We start from the raw sequence: 22,968 nt of genomic DNA on the forward strand, positions 1-22,968 counted from the left end.
TTATCTAAATGTCACTTTATTTCCAATTAAAGGATTAGCTTGTTTTTGGCATAATACTATTTGGCCTCCAATAAGCATACATGATAAAGCCACATGACTTATCCAGAACTCTTGTGTTCACAATGACAAATCAGCACTTTTGTGATGGAATAAAATAAATAAAAACACAGGTTTTCAGTTGGCATGTTTCTGTTAATAGAGCCTGAAGGCGTACTGTATAGTGTTCCTCACAATGACAGCACAATCTACCTGGTGTGGTAGCTAACCAGATCATGAAGAACACTCAGTCTTGGGTTCTGTTATTCAGATAGAGGTACTGGCAGGTGTAGTAGTTAACCCTTAATAACTTACAAGGAAACATGTAGGAAACATTCTCACACAAAGCATAGTGGCAATACAATTTCATGCTTTTACTACAGAAGACAGTGGATATACAATCAGATACATGTTGCTTCTCTCTTGTGTTCTGCTTTGATGCTGCAGCTCTTTGCTTTGTGGATGTGGCAGGCTGCTAAGCTGCTGGGCAGGAGTTGACGCTGACAGCCCCACTGACCAGTGCTGCTTTACTGAAGCTCACCGGTGTCTCATTGATCATGAGGTTTCTCATACAGCCAGTGTAGGCTGTTCTGATGAGCATGTTCTGGGGGAGAAGAGATTCTGGAACAGAAAAATAATACAACATTGCAAATCAAACCAATGAATCCAATTCTGAGGTCATTATACAGGCTTTTACTACCTCTCATTTTAAAACTTTACTCCTCACTTATGATGCTGACCATGATCTGAGTCCTATTTGAGTCCTGCCTACTAGAATATGTTCTGGCCCAAAGTTTGAGATCAGCTAATGGTATTTTGGTATGAATCTGATGAAAAAAAGAAGCTATATGGTGCCAGATCAAACTGAGTTTTACTTGGAGTGGCAACAGGTAGATATTTTTTAATTCAGACTAAAGCATTGTTATTGTGTTACTGTAGGTACAAAGCCCCCACATGAAGGAAGCTACTTGGTATATAAATGAGTATTAGGGATTATGGACTGTATACTGAATTTGTTTTTTAAATAACCTAAATATATATTACTTTCCACTTGTGTACAACGTGGTTATTTATTGTCAGATTCAGGTTGTTCCGGATCAGTGAAAAAGAAGCTTGTGGCACAAATTAAGGTCAGAGTTCTGAGTTTTCATTTTTCTTTTTTCACATCATGTGTTGCTAATGTGTTTCCACAGTGCAACAGACTACAGTTAATTCAGCTTACCTGGCACACCCCCAATAAAAACAGGAGCCTTGCTGTCCATTGCTCTGGTGTTCAGTGGTCCCACCACATGGGTAACCTCTGAATCAACATCCAGCTGCACTACATTGGCATCCCTGATAACTGGAGATGAGGAAAAAACAAAAAAGACAAATTAACACAATTGTAGGAGAAACAGAGAAAATGAATATAGGAACTATTGTAATATTATTTATCATTTATACTTTGGAGCAAACCACAATGACTATAACTCCTATAGAGGTGGACATTTTTCTCAGGAAAATAAATATAATTATTATTTTTTTAAATATATGATCTCAACCCTTCATTAACTGCTCTCTTGTACTGCAACTATAACAGCTCAACATATTTGGCAGGAAATGCATTTCTACATACTGGCTATATCTTTGCCGTTCATTGTTCAACTAGCATGACCAGGGCTGTCTGGAAAACTATGTGTCTTTTTGTCAAAAACCTTCTGCCTCGACAGTAGCATGAAAACCAGCCTAAATGACTGCCTTTGAGGACATACTACACATGACGACCCAGGTTCTCTGTGTGTTCAGGTCTGCAGAGACACAGCTACTGGGGCAAAGCAGATGTCTAGGTCTTTAACTGATCTTCATCCTGCTGTTACCAGCACCTATCAAGCACAGAAGGTCTACGCTTGTATTCGCTTACTTTCTCATGGGTTTTGTTGTGGGTTATAGTGGGAAACAAGTGTTCAATACCTGCAATTCTGTGCCATCTGCCATCACATAGACCCTGTTTTGGAGTGACTGAAGTGGCAAATTCTCTAATTCCATTATGAACTTGAACAATCACCTGCAGTGGAGAAAGGATACAAAAACAATACATTTACAATGCTGTCTTTACAACACAAGTGCAATAGGTTTCACTTTCAAGGGGATACAAACTGCAAGATATGGTAATACAGAGTGCATAGGCTCTGTTTTATATATTATTTTCTTTTTGCAAAATAAAAATGTATAGCCTGACAATATAGACCAGGTGATAATGTGTGGCATTAACAGCAGATAGCACAATAATAAACAATTTAAAAAGATGAGATATAGAAATTAACACAAAATGATTAACAGGATTTGATAAGAAATAAGAAAAGATTGTCAAATGCATTTATTAAACTGAGCTCACTTTCTGTATTAGCTGTAAACATACTTTTCGTCCTGGTTAAAAGGGTAGTAAACCCCAGTGTAAAATAATGTTGAGGCACAGGTGAGCATAGTAAATCACAGGTACGTATGGTAAAGCATTCTTAACCATTTGGTAAAGCAAATGGCATAAGTGGTATAAACATAGCAAACTGCGAAATGACTGTGGTAAATATGTACCTGCCTGTGGTTTATGTGCATGTTCAGGTATTCATGACTGTGGTAAATATGTACCTGCCTGTGGTTTATGTGCATGTTCAGGTATTCATGACTGTGGTAAATATGTACCTGCCTGTGGTTTATGTGCATGTTCAGGTATTCACTGACTGGTAAATATGTACCTGCCTGTGGTTTATGTGCATGTTCAGGTATTCATGACTGTGGTAAATATGTACCTGCCTGTGGTTTATGTGCATGTTCAGGTATTCATGACTGTGGTAAATATGTACCTGCCTGTGGTTTATGTGCATGTTCAGGTATTCACTGACTGGTAAATATGTACCTGCCCGTGGTTTATGTGCATGTTCAGGTATTCACCACCTGAGGTGTAAACGTGCAGCAGAATTCCTGAGCTGGCACGGGGGCGAACCTCAAACACCAACTCAAATTTCAAGCCCAAGTTAAAGGAATCGTCTGCAAAAAATTAGAGATGCCATCATTTTTAAATTTGATTAGAATTATTCTATTACAAAACAACAATGTGCTAAAATGCGAATCATGGGCCCTATACATGAAGCATGTTTAATATTATTTTATTTTTATAAATCCATACATACTGTACATTTATTTGTTCAAAACTTGTATTTATTTGTATGAGCTGAGCCTTAGGGCTGCTACAATCTAATGTATACAAAGAACAGTTATGTTGAAGATACTGTACACACTTGCGATTGCGTTTCTTCAGGCTTGAGATTATACACTTCACCAAACTGCTGAAAACCTTTAAGCAGATATCTGTGCTGTTTACATATTGCTGAACTCTACATTACCTAGAACTACATATCCTCCCTCAGCTGAGAAGTATGTTCCAGACTCTGTGGGCCCATTGAAGCAGGGTGTGACCCCAAACGTATGGGAGACTGAAGAGAGCCACTGGCCGTTCAGCTGAAAGCTCTTTACACAGCCGGTAAAACTGTGTACGGAATTGACCTGAAAGCAGAAATACGGAACATTGTTAGACAGTGCTGAACAGAAGGGGGTGGAGTACTGGTAAATTCAGAGGTAAAACTATAAGCTTTTCTTGATACTTAATCCACCTATTTCCCATTTTATACACCTTACCTGTGTTACTTTATCATCATCATCATCATCATTAATTAATTCATGTATTTATTTATTTAGTATATTTAGTACATTTTATTCGGATTATCAACCCAATCCCGACTTTTCACAACTTAGTGTATATGATTAGGGTTACCATATGACTCCATGTACACTAGGAGAGTTTGGGACAGTTCAGGTTTTTCAACTCACACCCCAATGCATGCTGGTACGTGTAGTCCTGCTGTGAAAGGTACCCAGAGACAGGTAAAACATACTAGAGTGCATTGCGATGCAAGTTGAAAAGCCTGAACTGTCCTAAACTGTCTTACTGTTTTATCTCTGCACTTGGATGTAACATTTGTTTACTTATACTGATCCATAATGCTACAGTAGTATAGAAAATAACTTTTTTTTTATTAAAACCTTCCTTATATTAATTATCTTCTATATTCACCCACCCGCTATTGAGAAAGCGTTCACACTAATCTATGGATGCACGTTTCTGATGTTACCTGTATGTTTTTATGAGCTTTCCCAGGTGGCACACCTCCCACATAGAATACACCACTAACATGCCAAGGAGCACCAGCCTCCAGGACAGTGTCCTCCAGCACTCGAAGCCCATCAATTATTAAACGCCCCTCATTCTTTTCACGGGTAAATACAACCTGCAAACAAAGCCGAGGTAAGGGGTTATTGATTACCTTTGATTCTGATATCACTGCCACCTGGGGTTTTGATATTGTAAGGGAATATAAATGTTATTCTTAAGATAAAAGATATCTTAACTAATGTTTTCTTGTTTTTAACACCCTGTTTTAAAACCCCTACGGCCTCAATACAGCTCTCGGAATCATGCCAAACCCATTGCAGAAGCATGTTACCATATCAGTACCATATTTGTTTAAAATCCAAGTTTGTTTATACAGGTGTTCTGTTAAGGTTTCTTGATGCTAGAATATTGGTATTATACTGTGGTTCCCCAGTGGTATTTTTCAAACTCAGCTGTAATGGAAGGACTTGTCAACGATTTATCAATGTGTGGAGGCTGTTGAGGCATATCAGGAAACGTATTCATATACCGTGCTTCAGTGCAATTATAAACATGTAATAACGTGGTAATACCTGGGCAATTATCATGTTTTTTGCTGGTTTTACATAGTAATCACTGCTGGAATAATTGTGCAACACATGAAACTGGCTTGGGCCATTGTTACAGGCAGTGTTGTGTGATGTATTGGTGTTACGGATTCTGTCCCCTGACGGTGAGGTGAGATGGGGCTAAAAGGTCTATATCCACGAATGGAGACGAGCCTGGCTGCATAGTGGTTACGATGTTTGCTTGTGATGTGTGGAGTCGTCGGTTCGTGCCAAGCCTCTGCCCTGGTACACCAGGCTGGTACCATGTAATTACATCATGTTGCAAAATGTATTTTCACAAGGCCATATGATAGTTACATTGGCAATTACAATGCAGTTACTGTAGTTATAGCTTGTAGTCTAAAGTACAACAGTTTTTTTGTTTACTTACATTGTGCCATGATCCATCATTATATTTCTCCTGGCTTTTGATTTTTAGCTTATGGTTCCCAACATTGAACATGTAAACTAGTCTGCCATGAGCAAGGAATAGTGCCATGAAATTGTCTTCCTCTTCATTTGACACATAGAAGATGAGGCCATGGGAGGACTGAGTCCTCAAACTGAGGGAGAAGTGGGACCTACAGTGCAATGCAATAAGCAGAAATAAAATCAGAAAACAAAAATGTATTTCACTTATGATGAAGTGTCAACGGTATGTCACAGTTTTGGCACACTACAATAAACAAGCACATATACAACAGCATGAAACATTTAGAAGACAGAAAACGCTATTTCAAACAATAAATAATTAACTGATAAAACATCATTTAAATACAGTAAACTAACCTTTCCTTGAAAAAGTCAGGAATGCTGCCGTACTCCAGCCGGCTGTTTGCTGTCCCTCCAAACTGATGTGCATGCTGTGTAGCTCTGGGTCTGGCTGACAGATAGCAGTGTGCCTCTTCCTTTCCTCTCAGCTCCTCAGGGTTATCCTTTAGAGAGTCAAGAACCTCTGGGGTCCTTAATTTATCTCTGCCCATCTTTGCAAAAATGAAATGGTATTCTGTGACCGAGCAGCTGTTGAGTGGCGTGTGTGGTGACGCCACGGACCAGGAAGTACCAGAAACAAAACAATGGATGGGCGGGTGAAGCTGAACGCTACTGCGCTCAGCGTATTTATTAAATAATAAAACAAAACAAAAGATTTAAACAAACAACAAAACAAAAGGGCACGTTGGCCAAACAAATAAACAAACAAATAAGCGTGCTGGTTTTAGCACCAGCACGATACTTAGCAGTTGTTTTTAAATGTAGTTTCTCTCTCCTCACTCTCTCCGCTCCCCGTATTCTCCGCTGTACACTCTCCTCTGAGCACGGACAGCTGCCGGTTCTTATATTCTGGCCGAGGGTTTAACTAACTGTTAATTATCTTATTACCCCTCGGCCACAGTCTGCACGAGTTTAATAAGGATGCGTGACTGTCAGATAGTTAAATAATCAGTAGCTGATCAGCCACGCATCCTCACGAAGTTTTTAAAATATAAATACAATAACCAATAAGCGGGGCTTTGACCTGCGCCACAAACAAAAATACAAATAATAATACAAATACATATAGATGCGGGACACTCTGCCACATATTCACATAAAACAGTGTAAAGTTTGTACCTATGAAAATATCCTCAACCTATACCACAATATAACAAAGCAATGGTCTATAAACACCTCAGTCCAATGATATGCAATCATTCTAAACTTAATATGCCAGACAAACTTTAAGAACAACTTGGCATGGCTTGTGAAATATCTTATTTATACAATGTTGTTTTCTTGTTTAAATTCATTGTATAATTCAGCTTCTAGGGGTTGTAATAAATGCATTAGTGAGAAACACCAAATAGAACAGATGTGGTATTTCTTATAAACAATAAGGGCAAAGTGTTGCAGTGGGACAGGTTAATGGAATCACTCTGGTGTGCAAGCTGTGCTTAGAGGATGATTTTGAGAGATATTTTTAGGCAACTAAGTTGCTTAACTCCTGAATTAAAAAAGTTACCAGGATATAATAAATGTAGCCCTTTTATTGTGCTTTGAACTTCACTGCAACTCTGTCTTTCATTCATTTGAAAGGGGACATTGTTTACCTGGTGCTACAATTGTACAGCACTTAATGAGTAGGTTTTTTTGGGGGGGTTCTGACCTTTCTGGCGCGTCCTCTCTTGGGTTTCGAGGAGTTTCTGTCAGGTTTAGCATACAACGCAGCAGGAGGTTTCTCCATGGGGCAGCCATGCAGCAAAGCCTGGACCTTCTCAGTGTACCTCTGAAAATCTTCCACCTCCATGTCTCTGTCAGGCCTGTGGCACACACAACAGAAACTATACTGTGGCTGTGGAAAAGTAGGAAATAGCCTCATATAAGACCTGGACCTCTATAGGAAAAGGTTTTGCCCTTGAAAGATCACGTACCTGCTTAAGAATGCATTGCTGATGCATCCTGTGAAGTTCAAGTACTGGCCACTAGGTGACCCTCCAAAGTAGAACTTGCTGGGTGCAGAAGCTTGTTGCTGAGTGTTACCTTGGCGGCTTTTGCTTTGCCTGTCTTTATCATCGACAATCAGCTGATACCTAAAGGTCAATATCCCACAGACCCACAAATTAACACAATGTTTAAGCAACTCAAATATTTGTCAAAATACTACCTACGTTACTACATTGTGTATACGTAGAGTCTCTCGGTGTACAATCAGAGTCACCTTGTGCAGTTTGAGAAAGAGAGAGGGAGAGATGCAAAATAAATCGATGCAGTTCTTGCTGATTACACTGAAATCTGTGCAAGATGCTATTAAAAAAAAAAAAATCCTTCTGTGCACAGGATGACATGTGTAGATAGGACAAGACGTACAAAACCAGAACTGTGAATGATCTTTTTCTTTTTTTAATTTACAGTACATGCATGATATTACTATTAAAGTTCACTAGAACGCATTATTAAAGCTGATGCCAGTAATCGCATTAGATAACGTCTTCTGGGTTGTTTAAAAAAAAGGGAACACTTCGGCCAATAAGAAATCTACAACTGTGTATTCCCTTAGTTCAAATAATGGCAATATAATATGCAGCAATGAAGGGTCAAAATACAGCATGCTTTACCTCTGTGGAGTGACCGATGCAACGAGGAAATGAGTTTGTCCATCGTTATAATGGTTCTTTTCTGACCGAACTTTGGTTCCCTTAGTATTGAGGACGACTGTTCCATTTTCCAGAGAGATGGCAAGTTCATCAGACTAATAGAAAATCCATGGTTAGCTGTTATAGTTTTGTATAGACCATGAAGGGGTATGAAATATCACAGATCTAATAACTAATGTATCATTCTTGTTTATAGTCACTTTGCACAGCATTTTCTGTTTCAGTTGTTACATACTGAGTGTTGCAGGAGGACAGGTTAATGGGTATAAACAGGGTTGGACTCAATTCCTTTTTTTCAATTGCAATTCCAATTTCCTTTTAATCAATTTTGATTTCAATTGCAATTCCTTTGAATGCCTTTGAATTGGAATTGATTAAAAAGGAATTGGAAATGGAATTGGAATTGTAATAAAGGAATTGACCCCAACCCTGGTTACAATCTGGTGTATCAGCTGTACATCGAGGCCACAGGAATGCTTTACATTTCTGAGTCTGAAAAAGTCACCATGATGTGATGTCTGAAACTGAAATCTCAGACCAGAACCAAAGTTAATCTTTAAGGATTTATTTGCTAGAAGGTTCTTAAACCAAAAAGCAGAATAGTCCTTTGAGCAGTAAAGTATTTGTGCCTCTTGCTATGGATATGTACTGTATGATATGCTGTAAAACACATTCTCTGAAAGGCAGGCGTACCCCCTCAGTGTAGTAGAAAAGCAACCCGGCAGATTGCATTGTTCGGAAATCGAAGCCTCCTTCAAACATCTGGAAGGGAGAGATTTTCTGGCTTGAAGCGACAAAACTTTTGCCGTTAAAATAGGCTTCACGGGACACCTGGGCAGAAACACAAGAAAAGAAGACGTCAGTGTTAATTTGAATGTGCTATATTTAACTGACAAGATTATAGAGCTGGTCCTGAAGGCCTGTAATTAGCAGGGCATATCAGGCTATACAGCCAGCATAGAGATCATTTTTGTATTCAGTATATGAAGATTACTGTGGAGGGTGAAGTCAGTTGGCCACTTTGTAGTGCTGCTGTGGAACATCATTCACCATTGAGCAATGGAACTTGGGCTGTACTGTGGTTTTTGCATTAGCTATGAATTATTGGCACTATTTATCTCAAAGATATAATTTCATAATGTAGCATTTTCATAGGGATACATGACCCTTCTTGATGGATTGCATTAGTTAATAAATATATATATGATATATTATAATTTACAATATACTGTATCGCCTTTATATAAAGCACTTTATTTACACTAGAAATGTTTCCCCAATTACAGTATGTCAAGTAACTACCTGAATCCACACAGCAGGTGGTCTTCTTAGACCACTGGCTATACTTACAAGTGATTCTTCTGGGCACCCAGAGCTGATTCCAATGGTCCCTGCCTCCTCCAGCAAGTTGAAGTCCTTCTTTTGGTACTGGAAGCCCTTGAGGCAGCCTCTCAGCCCAGCATGGGTTGCTAGTTCAGGGCTGGAAAAACAACAGATGCATTTACTTTGGCCTGGATTTTCCACTATGAAGTTCAAAAGGCCCCTTCATTTATGTTAAACGTCCTGTTTAAGGAGCATGCATAAGGACTGTATGAAACAGGCGTAATCACAGAAAGAGTGATTATAATATCATTTTTTAATATGGAAAATAATGACCAAGGGTTATAACAAGTATGTCAGTGACATACATTCCCTGCCCATACTGCAAATACAAAATGAGTGCTATCAGTATAACGGAAATTATTGTGACCTTCATCCACTTTGTGATGACAGATTGACACATGCCTTCATAGTGTATACCTCCAGATTCTGATACTTTGCAATTGAAGTGGAGCTCTAGATCAGTGGTTCCCAACCTTTTCTCTGCCGCGGCACACCTTGACACCTTTAATTATTTTTTCAGGCACTCCACCATATTGTCTCCAAATGAACCTGCCCTCTAATCACCTCGGTTTAAACTGTTTACCACCCTTGCCATTCCTCTCACATCTTCATCAAGCTGCAATGCAAATTTTCCACTTGATTTAAATTGTTCTCGGAGCACCATCTCAACATCACCTGACATGTCATCAATGCAGCGACTTATCGTGTTCTCTGAAAGGGGAACTTTTTCAATTTCCTGGACTGCATGTGCACTCTTACGATTTCTTTACATGCTGGTAAAATGTATTTCTCTGCAATTGTAAGTGGCTTTTTTGCCTTTGCTACAAGCTCAGTGACCACGTAGCTTGCTTCCAGCGCTTTGTCAGAAACAGTCTATCATCAATCCATATTGCAGATAGCTCTCACAGAAGTGTCGGTTCACCACTTTCAATTTCTTAGTTTCATGTTCAGCTTCATCACAAGTAGATGTGGAAGCGCCAAAATCTCTTTTCTTCAAATATGTGTACATTTTTGGGTCATAATTTTGAAATTCAGCACTGAGATTTGTAAGGTTTCAAAACCCCACTCTCGTAACGGCAAGTTCACGAGTGTAGTGTAATGTTGCGTCTGTTATGTTCATCCGGAGAGCAACAATACCAAATGCCATCCGGTTCCGACACTAATTCATATACAACCGAAGGGTTATATATTTATTTATTTATTTATTTATTTATTTATTTATTTATTTATTTATTTCTCACATTTAGTTTTTCAAAAAATACTGCGGCACACCTGTTCGTGCTTGATGGCACACCAGTTGGGAAACACTGCTCTACGAATGGCTAGCTCCACTATATCCTCATGGTGTATATTGTGAAGTCATACCTGGAGTGCAAGATTTCAGAAGGTGCTCCTCCAATATAGATGTCAGAGAAGGGCATGGGCTTTTTCTCATTTTCCACAGACTTCACATGGCCCCTGTCCACCACCAGGATAATCTTCTTTGAGTTATGATAAATGACTGAAATCTGAAATGCACAGGAACATGTCCTATTTGTGCTCACAGAACAAAAAATATATACTGTACATGATTCCATTGGCAGGCACCTGGTAAGCTTCTATATCTAAACAACAACAAACTAATTAAGAAAGATTGTCCTCTTATAGTAGTTAGTTTCTTAAAACCTTAAACATTAAACCATCAAGCAGCTTGGTGCATAAATACCTTCCATACAGTATGGGACAGACTTTCCTTACATTGTGAGTGAAGAACCTGACAGTCTTTTGTTATCACTGAACCCCATTATGTACAGAATATACGCTCATAACGATATATATATATATATATATATATATATATATATATATATATATATATATATATATATATATATATATTTACTGTACCTCATGGTATCTGGCATCATTAATCTGGATTTTCTTTAAATTGTCTTCAAGAACAACAGGGCCATTGCTGAATCCAAAGTCATACACTATGCGCAGGAGGCCCTTCTGCATTTCCAGTGTGAAGAAATTGCTCTGCAAAAACCACAATCAATTAGGACAGTACTCTTTTACAGTGAGGGTAAGAGGAAGAAGAACCACTTTGTTTGTAGGGTTACTGTACGTGAATTAAACATTTGAACAAACACGAAGCAATGGAAAGAATTAGCCATAAGGAAGTAAAAAAAAAATATCGTATTTTGTGAGTTTGATAATTGTTTACAATTTGTTATACATACCCTACAAAGAATAACAAGAACAACATTATTATTTTGCTCCATTAATCTTGCTTGATTTGAGTATAAAATAATGTTATTTTCATATCAGTTTTGGAATATTACAGAATGTAATGCACTGAATTACCTGCGTGCTATTGTTATTATTCCCTATTGGAAAGTTACTGAACTGAAGTATAACTGACCTTCCAGAACCTCTAGTGAACTCTACCAAAAGATATATAAGCAGATACTTATGAGAGTCCAGGGAAAGACTAGGGAAAGCTGCAGTTCAGAGCATGTCTGGTTTATTTTATTTACAGTAGCAGTGTAGGTTTGGAGAATAAGACTTGCAAACTCTCTGATTTAAAGACTCAAACACCTGTTTATTATACTTTTAAATCCAGCAGGGAAGATACATATCTTAATGTATGTAATGGATTTAAAAAGGAGATTGTATATCCAGTTGCAGTGGTACTTACACCATTGACCATCAGTAGGAGAAGCGCATCGTCCATCACACTCCGCACTCCTAAGTCGAATCGTGTCAAAATCTTGCCAAACTTTTCTCTCTTCTCAATGTTACGCACAAGAGCATAGCCTGTGCCATCAAAGAAGTAGTTTGCTGCCCGACTCTGGGTGAAAGCCAGCTTGTACCTACAAAAAGAGTTTGGAAAATGAAATACTATAATATTGTGAACATACAAATGTAATGTAGTAATAATAATACTACTAATAATAATAATCTATTATTATTGATCTATATAATAAATACAGTATGCAGTACCTGGGACAGGGGGACGATGCTGTGGTGTTGATCTATTTAATAAATACAATATGCAGTACCTGGGACAGGGGGGCGATGCTGTGGTGTTGATCTATTTAATAAATACAGTATGCAGTACCTGGGACAGGGGGGTGATGCTGTGGTGTTGATCTATTTAATAAATACAGTATGCAGTACCTGGGACAGGGGGGCGATGCTGTGGTGTTGATCTATTTAATAAATACAGTATGCAGTACCTGGGACAGGGGGACGATGCTGTGGTGTTGATCTATTTAATAAATACAGTATGCACTACCTGGGACAGGGGGGCGATGCTGTGGTGTCGATCTTGTACTTGTTCTTGAAGTTGTACAGGCTCATCACATCTTTGTTCAGAGTTGCCAGTTCGATGCAACCTATAAAGGGGGACAAGTTCAGGCTGGCTGGGATCTGGGGAACAGAAAGGAGAGGCAAATCAGTTTCATTGTATAATGCACAGAGTTGCAGAGGTGATGCGAGGGGGCGTTTCATCCTTTTGAAAGGTCAGACAGACTAAAAGCCGCAGTTAACTACATGGTGTCATCAGCGCATGTCCACTCATTCATTTTGCCACTGCAATAATCAATGCATGCTTCTCGAGCTACAGTGCATGACAACCGTGTCATTTGCTTGGATAATAATACTGCTGTTAAAACTGTAGTGTATCACTCACTTCAAATATAGGGTTCCATTCATTTTCTGTAGTCTGACTCTTGTTGATACACTGCTAGTAATTCATCCTTTTAAATTTACATTATTAGTAGCTTCCCTTGGTGCCATCATCACTAAGTAGCAGAAGATACCTGTGAATATGGTTTCAGACATTTCCTTTAGATTCCGGTGAGTGCTGTTCTTAACAAAATACTGAATTCACTTCCAATTACAAAGCATATTTCTTTTCATTAGTACAAAATAAAAAAAAAGAACAAATACATGTTTAATACAGATGAAACTCATTAATAGGGTTATTCCTGACACCCTGGACACAGCACAGTCTCAGATGAGGAAACTATAGGGTGTTTATTTACTGGGGAAACTCCACATTTCAAATTGCAGCTTCATTGTAATGAAGTAAGTGTAACTAAGGATCCATTTAGATTTTAATGTCATTTTATTGTAAACAACTTGGTGAAACGTATCTTGAAAAGTTCAAATACATTCCAGTATTGTACCTTTGGAGAGGCATTTATGCATGACGTAGACAACAGTGGCAGTACAGCAGTCCGTCACGTATCTGACCAGAGTAAGGGCGGATATGTAAAAAGTCGGATGAATGAATCCTGTTTTAAATACCATTATACACAGCTATAACAATTACTATATTCACACAATTATTGTTTTGAGATTCAGCTTTTAGGTCAAGACGGAGGTTTAAGTTGATAAGCCTTGCAGGCAAACAGGATTTATTTACATATCAACACACATGTGTTCGGATCGTTCACACTGAAACATGTGTAAGAAATTGCAATATTGTTATATTTTTCGCTTACCATTATAGCGGGGCGGACGTGGCATGGGCGGCGCTGATTTTTCTTTTCGCTCACGGAAAGAACTTTTTATTTACTGCGTTGCTATCAACCAATGAGAATACATAAGCAAGCTGTACTTGCTCAACCCCAAACACAGATGCATGAAACATATAGGCTATGATTACTGTATATGCTATGTAGCCTAGCTACTACACACATAGATGTGGTAGAGGACATCTACTATGTAATGAGTAGCCTATGTATTTACATAGAATGCACTCGCCTCATGACATATCTTATTGCCAGCTGACCTCTCCAGCAGCCAGCCTACTAATAAGATTATCATTTTTCACGGATTGTGCAGCCAGCTTCATCAAGGGACGGTAACCAAGTCCATCCAGGTCTTGGAGATGGAGTGGTAAATGTACAACCTGTTATTAATTGAATAACTAAATAAATAAATCAGAATGAAAACAGTTCTAGACGCTGCTGAGAGAAAACCGGCAAAACTGTTTCAATTCCTGAGTTCGGTTACCTACTTGTTTTCATTCTGATTATTTGTTTAGGCTACAGCGTGTCCGTCAGCTCAACTAGCGAATGTCAGTGCAGTGTGATACCAAAAAAAATGAGTGGTTGGATTTGCTGTCAATCAACCCAAGTTTTTTGTTGGATCAGCTGTTTGTACATTTTTTTTTGTTTTTAAAGGCGCTGTAGTTATACAATGTAGTTAATGCAACTGTGTGCACAAGTCCCTCCTCCCCCGAACCTCCAGAAGATTAGGTACCATCGGCAGTCCTGCGTCAGTCGAAGAGTAATTACATTAGTCAGGATTTGTGAAATTAAATAAAATGGTTTGCTTTGCTTTGAACACCAAATGTGAAATGAACAACCATAAGTACGAATGAAATTATATATAGTTATTTATTATCATAATGTGAAATTGAAATCTGATGCGCATGTTAAAAGTTCAAGTCCTTTGCTTCGTATTTCCTTTTTTGTTTTCTGAACTGAATCTCTCTTTTTAACTATTTTGCACAACAGTGTATTTGGTTATTGGATCTTCTGTTAAAAAAAAAAAAGTTCTTTATTTTTCGAAAATAAAACGTCAATGCACTAATAAGAAATCAGGTTGCCAATTTCACCACTGTGACTATTCACCTTAAAAAAGTTACCATTGCCACCCTCTCCCGAAAAAAAATCCTGGCTACGCCACTGTTGCAAGGGTTTATTATTTAAAAATGCGCAGTTTATTTCAAACTTTCAAAACATAATAACATAACAAAGAGTGTCTAAGACCCTTCACCGTTATATTTGTTCTGACTCTTCTGTAGTTCAGAATGTTATGAACAGCACAAGAGTGTGACGATACTTCCATTTCAAACGCTCAGGTTAGTGCAGGTGTAAGCTGTCTGTCGATAAGAGACTCTTGCCTGTAGTGTTGTTTGCAGCTCTCTTGATTGTGACAATCTGGCGTAGAACTGTTTGTGATGAAATATCTGGTAATGTTAGAAAGCTAGCTTAATGTTTACATAAAAATGGTTAAAATCGGGCATCGGGTTTGAGCACGTTTTTTTTTTTTTTTTGGGGGGGGGGGGGGGGGGGGGGGGGGCTGTGCCCCACCAGTTTTTCAAGCCATGAGTCGCCAGTGTCAACACATGTGACACTACTAGCAATGGAAGCGCACCGAGCACATACAATACAGTGTGCCAAAACTTTGGTAGGGTCTACAATATCTGAACTAATCTTCTCTGTTCAATAATAAACTAACGTTGCTGAAGAGGTTGATCATGGCGGATAAACGTTTAGGGCAGATACGTGACGGGTGGATACGTGACGGGCGGATACGTGACGGGCGGATACGTGACGGGCGGATACGCGACAGATTACTGTACTTAGATTCACCTAATTGACCCAATTTTCTATTACTGTTGCGCTGGCCTTGAAGGCCTGACATAAATATACAACCAGGCAACACCCTATCCTCTCACATACCCTGAAGTCTGGAGGCACACCGCCAACAAAGAAGACAGTGTTATCAGGGTCTAGGTCAAACAGCGATTCAGTGCCCGGGGCCTCCCCTTTCTGAATGAATTTCTGTTCCGCTGTGCTACCAGGACTTGGAACGGTTAGGAATACTTTACCATGTCTGCCAAGCCTGCAAAGAAACATATACGAATTAATTCACTTTTAAAGGGCATTTATTATGTTTTTTCTCATAAATCTGTAAATTATAAACCACAAAGATCTTCTCAGCTAATCACATCATTATCTCTTTAAACAGCAAGGCAATTTCCAAGCAGCATATGCGATCCAGCCCATGCACAAAAACATGTGTTTGGTTTAAACTAGCATTAATATCCTCTGCAGCAGTCATCTCACTTATGGATCGGGACACCTAACTATCTAGCAAGTAATGACCGCTGCGTCTGACATTAATGCTAAGTATTTAATTGACATTACCTTTCAGTTTTGATGAGGTTGAACTGGGGTGGCCAGGTGCTGATAGGCTTGGAGCTCAAAGGTATCTCAACATCTCCACCTCCCAGATTGTAAACATACACCAGGTTGTCATTCTTGATAGCAAGGCCCATATAATCTTTCCTTCCCTAAAACAATCAGAAAGCATACATTCAGCTAAGGGTTAGTAATACTTCTATTACTAACAATGAATGTTGTTAGGTTTTAGGTTTTGGGACAATGGATGTTGTTAGGTTTTAGGTTTTGGGACAATCAACGTTTTTAGTTTTTAGGATCATGTTATTGTTGGCATTGGCATTGAATATTTTAGTAGATAATATCTGCAATGGAACTTGACTGAGGGAATCATAGATTATAGCTGTGTACCAAATACAAAGACACAGGGTCAAGGTCATTTAACATGTAGTGTTTGTACAACCCTGTAAATATGAAGTCTCTGTGTTAAATGGTCTCATAGATATGGGTTAAGGTTTTTTTTTTTTATCTAGTACACTAGTGGCAATGGCAGGGCCTTACAGTTCTGCAGCATCCAGACTCTTACATTTTTGTTTCCCAGGTACATGATGAATCTGTCCTGCCCCTTGTGCTTTTCTGAATCCACCTTCATGAACAAACTCATCGAGGTGAAGGCTTTCAGCTCCTCCAGTTTAGTCTTTGGATGAACCTCAACTGCTGACTGGCCATCAAACCGCATGGAAACTTGAACCTGTTGACAGACAAGAGGGGAAACTCCTTAATCTCATCCTGCACTGAATTCCAATTTAAAAGACACCTGCAAGCCAATGTGTCTCATATTGAGGAAGCTCTGAAAGCGGAAGGCGGGTAGTTTAAGACAAGTTTGTGACCCCAAAACATATATTGGAGTAATATTCTGGGTAGGTTAAAAAAGTAGCTCACCTGCTTCTATTCTTTGTGAATGCAAACTGTGTAAAGCTGGTGAAGTTAACCTGTATCAGTACTTAAGTTCAGTAGGATAAACAGACAGCCCCACTTTGTGCCAAATTTTGGGTGTAAATATCAACCTATAGCTTTTATAAAACAATGACATTTAAAACACTGTAAAAACTGAGAATAAAGGTCTGTAACACACCTAATATTACTGTGTGGCAGGGTAAAGGATGGTAAAAGGAGTGAAATTTGGCCTACCGACAGATGGAGGCGCTAGATGGAGAATCTTGTGCGACCTCATCAAGATGGAGTGTGCCTTAAACACAGAGTCCGGTTGTGGCGGCCATCTTGGGAAGTTGGGTCACACAGGTGTTTCGGGTTACGTTAATATCAAATCTGAGTTAGGTCACAAGCACGACTGAGTAGCGGTTGGCTATGACGGATTGACAGAGGCGTGGCCAAGGATACATAAGGGGAGAACTAGCAGGGGATGTGAGAACTAGCGGGGGGTCCCTGGTTGGAAGAGGCTTGCTGGGGGCTTGGGAGTCACCAAGGAGGCGAGAAACAACGAAAGAAGCAGTGAGCGGATGCACTGCCACTCGTCAGCGGCAGGACCTGACCGGGAATAGAACGTGAAAACCACAGAAAATACACTGTGAGTTGCACCAAACCTCTGAGACTTGTGAGTTTTATTCCATCACACACCCCCCCCCCCCCCCCATCACATACAGTACCTTGTTATTTGTGTCACCTTACAGTAAAATAAATATTTCCAGATGTCTTTCATTACCACAGTGGGGTCGATTCAGTTGATCTAAGTGCCGGTGGATCTACTATATATACCACAGTCTTTGTGTATTGAGATCAGGAAAACAAGCGCATTTTGTGTGCTTTTTGTTTTCCCCTTTGATACTAGGGGGCTGCAGATTACCTTGCTGGCCAGACTCTTGGTCTGTGCAATGAGCTGCCTGATTCGCAGGATGCTGGATGAAATGTTACTCATGGGCTTCTTCTGCTCCACCACTCGCAGTTTATCCAGCAGCTCAGGGATCATTTCTGTCATGTTTTCCACTGCGAAGGAGCAGAGATGTCATCAGTGGTGTCATCTTAAACCATAATTAGTTTAGAAATACAAGAAAACCCACAATAAAATGAAAGCCAACTACTTATCTAATAAGAACTTACTTTTATTTATTTTTAAATCAAAGTCAACAGCCTGAAGCTAGAATCTCTAACTATATATTCAAACCCCATTGTCTACTTTACTTTAAGACTCTATTTTGAAGCAAATGCAAAAGCAAAGTCACATTTTCTGAGAGGAATACAAAAAAGTGTAAACGTAAAAGAACAACAAATGACATTATTATCTGAGGATTGTATTGCTTGTTTCATTCCAATAAAAAATATATTATTCTCTGAGATTTCCACTTGCTTTAAAACAGGGCGCAGAATTCTCATGAAACTTGAAGAGAATGAACAGCACAAGTAAACCAGCCACACTCTCAGGTGGGGTGACCACCAATCTCTAATTGGATGGGACAGTCCCTAAATGTAAAGATCAAGTCCCGGTCCTGGACTAAATCTTTCAGGGACGGAATTTATCACAGTTCAATCTTACAGTTTAGCGCTACAGTCAAACCATAGCATATCTGTTTGGAGCAAAGCCCCGCCCCTGCTGCATCATTTTGCAATGCCTTACACAGGTCCAGAATGATTGACACAATGAATAGCCAATCTAAGACATAAAACGATATAATCCCACTATCATGTGACTTTTTACAGTCACATCACATGCTCCCCAACAGCCTGATACTGATCTGCTTCGGCGACAACAAACAAAATACAATTTGTAGAATATTTTAATTTCAGTGTTTTCTTTGTTTATGTGAAATGGCTGACTCTAAAAGTTGAAGTGACACTGATAGTGATACGTCGGTAGAGGAAGGAGTACCCTATAAAGCTTACTCCACTAAAGAAAAAAAGTAAGCACCTGTGCAAATTCAGAGTGGAATGGGTTATAACGGTCATACACGTGCATTAGGAAAAGTGCAGATGATTCAACAAGAGTTGTATACATTATGTAGAAAAGATTTTAGAATTGGATACTGAGGTGAAAACCAAAAAGCATTCAAAGCTGATATTTAATTTTGAAATACTGTTATTAAATATACAGTATGAAATATGTAAATATAACCCATTGCACTTTTTTAGTGTAGTTAAATATTGTGAGACTGTCTGGGCATGGTCTCCTATACAGACATGTATACTGATTTGTTGGTTTATAAAATGTTGGCAGGTTACCTGCTTCCTCTGCAGCGCTCACTGCCCTGTTGTATGCAGACGTGTCGTACTCAGAGTTGTCCAGATTCCTGGCCCAGCCTTGGACTGTCTCATTAATGGGAGTGACTGTTTGAAGGACTGTCGCAGTATTGTTCAGTGTGTTTTCAGCAATCCTCTTTGAGTACTCCAGACGCTGCGCTGTGTTACCTGGTGCAGAAAAGAATGCTTGGAATTCAGTCACAATAACATTCTATCAGCCAGGCACATGCAGCAGGGGCTGATACCTGGAAGGAAACATCAATTTACAAATGAAATGTGGGTGCCAGTAGCGTAGCCAGCGTTGAGGGGCAGGGTGTGTGACCGGCCCCACTGGCCCCAAAAATGAAGGTTGATGGGCCCCTCTCTGCCGAACACACATTTAGAAAACTTGTTGAGGTGTTGCTTTTAGAGTGCTCAGGCCAATCTAATCGGCCCAACTCCACACACTGTCTTTAACACTGTTAAAAATAATGGATTGCTTTGAAAACTACACTACCCAAAGCCCAGCGATGACGCTTGTATGAAACGTTTTTGTATACGTATTTGGCCATTAGATAACGAGAAATCAGGTGCGCTGTTGGTCTTTCTCTCCTGCGGCGGTGACTGTACGCTGTGTGAGAGTCGAGTGATTTGTAAAAACAACCTTTGTAAGAGTTCTATTGTGTGGAATAATTGTGGAGTTGTATATACAGAAAAGAACAAAGTACTGCACCTGAAAAAAACCATCAACCCCCTGATATTAATTTATTTAGTTATTATCTCAAATCCATTACCCCTTCACTCCCTCAACACAAGGAAACGACACAGTGGAAGAGGTGAAACCTTACTTACGTTTTATAATTTATTATTTATCATTTATCATTAACTCCCAAATATTTATTATTTATCATTTATCATGAACTCCCAAATACTACTATTAGCCCCTTTAACACAAATTTCTAATTTGTTAAAAAAGCAGTTAATACTGTTATCTAAGTAGAAAAACATTATTATTATTATTATTATTATTATTATTATTATTATTATTATTATTATTATTATTATTATTTCATAACAGTATTCTGATTGTTTTAAAATCCTCCATTTCTCTTTTTTTTAGCTTTTTTTTCTTAAGTGTATTAGAAATAAAATAAATCCCACTGCAGCTACTCCATCCCTCAAATAAAAAAAAATTGTAGTAAAATAAAAAAAATAAAAAACTACTACTTCTGCTACTAAAACAGTACATACATTATTTGTATAGATTTTTATGACTACATAAACCCTGATATTAGTATATCTATCTATCTATCTATCTATCTATCTATCTATCTATCTATCTATCTATCTATCTATCTGTCTATATACATATAATTAATATTATTGTTAGTTGTTGTTGTTCAATAAAACATGTTATTATTATTTTGTTATATTTTTTTATTTCACTAAAATAAAAAATATGTTTGTACATTTTTGGTTAACATCTCGCATTTTATTTTTTGCTTGCCAATCATATTTAATAGCACATCTTTTTTTATTTGAATACAGCCTTCTGATATAATATTGCCATTAATTTGTTCCTCCTGCTCTCATGATCATGACAGTGTGTGCATGGCAGGGAGTCTCACATCAACACAAAGACAGTTTGAATACCTTTGTCCCCCAGGGGAACTATTTTTTAACTTGATTTGGTAGGGGGTGGGGTAGGAGTCTAAAGTCTATCTGAAATTTAAGGAAAACCAATTTATTTTCAATGTCCTTGTATTTTTCACCAATAAACTCTTCACTGTTTACATTAATGTTATTCCAAGCAGACTGCTTGAAAGGAATCATCGACTATATTTTTAACATGAGTGGTACAAAAAGTGTAGTGCAGCGTTATCAAGCTTAAGTTCATTCTTATTTACCACAAAGCATGTCAAAACGATCACTTCTGACAGTCTCTGTAAAAATAAACTGAAAGTAGAATCAGGTATCAGCAGCCATTACCTTACACAGGCAACATAATCATAACATCTATGTCTTGTAAGGTTTGTAGCTCACAGTAAAAAAAAAAAATAATAATAATAATAAAAACTATATGGACATTGGATCACTGGTTCTGCTTCTATAGTAAAAATATGTTGGAAACAATTTGGTCTGTTAGTCTATGACCTTGATGTTAAGGTCAAAGGCTTCACACATTCATTATGTCACTTAGTTTATGGCTAGACTAACATGTCACATTGTCACATGTAGCGTATTGACATGTGCTAAAGGTTACAGTACCATGTAACCAAAAGGGCAATTATTGAATAAGTACATAGTTATACTTTTCACAAGAACTTTCCAATACTGATAACTGGACAAAATACTGGGCCAATACATTACATTTCAGGAACTTTCAAATTTTGAATGAAAACAATCAAATGTGAATAATACATTTTGCTGTCTAAAATATGAGGTGAAAATACAGTGAACTGAATTTAAAGCATCTACAGTATGTCAATGTTTGTATAGCATTACAAACATGAGCTCTGTATTTCAAATGGTTTGATATGGACAGAGTAAAGGTGCATTTGGCTTCAGGGGTTTCATATATATTGGATGGCACCCTTAACACAACTTCAAGTGATGCTTATCCATGCAACGCATGGCTGCAGGTATAGACAGGCCACAAATCTTACCACGTTCAATGGTCTTCAGCTGACTTGAGGATTCTGAAAGTTGTTTCTTGACAGAATCCACTTTAGCGATCGCTCCATTAGTATTTCTTTTGGCAGCACGGACGGCAGACTCATTGTCTTTGGAAAGCAGTAATACAAAAAGAAACAGTTCACTCAAAGTTAACTAAATGTATTATTGTATCACACTCACTAAACAAATGTCAGCATTTACTTCAGAATTCTGCTGTTAGGACTGCTAATCTAATATATTTTGTATCCTGGTTCTCTGATTTAAAATTCATGAATCTCCAGTATAATTCATAAGGGCTTGCTGTTCAATGTGGAGGAAAGTGAAGCCTTGCAATATATTAAATGGCCAATAGGTGGGGGTGCTAGGCACTGCAATACTGGCTGTGGTCGAGGGTTTAGAGTTAATGCATGTGTATCTGTAACGGGCAGTGTTGTGTGATCAACACTGGGGATCTCCTTTTGGCTCTTTTGCATTGGGGGGGAATGAGGTGAGGTTAAGAGATGAGATGAGGTTAAGACACTTGCCTGCTGTGTGAGAGGCCGCGCCCAGCCTCTGCTCTGTTACATATCAAAATACTGTACACTAATTATGTCTATACATCTACTATAATATTTACTTACTGGACTAAAGTTCTACGAATGTTATACTGTAACTGAGTGTTTCTCTAGTCTAATTAAGCAAACCTGCATTTTGCACTATAAGTTTTCTGAATCATGCCCATACATAATTCTGTTTAATATTCTATGGGTTTATATTCATATTGGCTGACCTGACTGCAAGCTGCATTTTTTTACACATTTAAATGTACAACC

General features: G+C 38.5%; 1 protein-coding gene across 1 annotated transcript in view; it reads right to left on the bottom strand.

Annotated features, from left to right (window-relative positions):
• LOC117411581 (laminin subunit alpha-4-like) overlaps positions 1 to 22,968 on the bottom strand; it is a 44,594-nt gene continuing 21,626 nt past the window's right edge. Inside the window, exons 18-40 of the mRNA XM_034019234.3 lie at positions 22,147 to 22,263; positions 19,484 to 19,669; positions 18,114 to 18,253; positions 16,836 to 17,000; positions 16,277 to 16,422; positions 15,809 to 15,971; positions 12,625 to 12,758; positions 12,025 to 12,199; positions 11,232 to 11,363; positions 10,710 to 10,852; positions 9,312 to 9,441; positions 8,655 to 8,792; positions 7,923 to 8,056; positions 7,239 to 7,397; positions 6,974 to 7,127; positions 5,620 to 5,813; positions 5,222 to 5,411; positions 4,203 to 4,358; positions 3,417 to 3,576; positions 2,930 to 3,060; positions 1,987 to 2,080; positions 1,259 to 1,378; positions 1 to 657 (exon numbers count right to left, since the gene is read on the bottom strand). Coding sequence (XP_033875125.3) covers positions 512 to 657; positions 1,259 to 1,378; positions 1,987 to 2,080; positions 2,930 to 3,060; positions 3,417 to 3,576; positions 4,203 to 4,358; positions 5,222 to 5,411; positions 5,620 to 5,813; positions 6,974 to 7,127; positions 7,239 to 7,397; positions 7,923 to 8,056; positions 8,655 to 8,792; positions 9,312 to 9,441; positions 10,710 to 10,852; positions 11,232 to 11,363; positions 12,025 to 12,199; positions 12,625 to 12,758; positions 15,809 to 15,971; positions 16,277 to 16,422; positions 16,836 to 17,000; positions 18,114 to 18,253; positions 19,484 to 19,669; positions 22,147 to 22,263 — 3,407 coding nt within the window. The 3' untranslated portion in view covers positions 1 to 511. The remainder of the gene's footprint in view (positions 658 to 1,258; positions 1,379 to 1,986; positions 2,081 to 2,929; positions 3,061 to 3,416; positions 3,577 to 4,202; positions 4,359 to 5,221; positions 5,412 to 5,619; positions 5,814 to 6,973; positions 7,128 to 7,238; positions 7,398 to 7,922; positions 8,057 to 8,654; positions 8,793 to 9,311; positions 9,442 to 10,709; positions 10,853 to 11,231; positions 11,364 to 12,024; positions 12,200 to 12,624; positions 12,759 to 15,808; positions 15,972 to 16,276; positions 16,423 to 16,835; positions 17,001 to 18,113; positions 18,254 to 19,483; positions 19,670 to 22,146; positions 22,264 to 22,968) is intronic.

This window comes from Acipenser ruthenus, chromosome 6, assembly GCF_902713425.1.
Source record: "Acipenser ruthenus chromosome 6, fAciRut3.2 maternal haplotype, whole genome shotgun sequence".
Classification (NCBI taxonomy): domain Eukaryota; kingdom Metazoa; phylum Chordata; class Actinopteri; order Acipenseriformes; family Acipenseridae; genus Acipenser; species Acipenser ruthenus.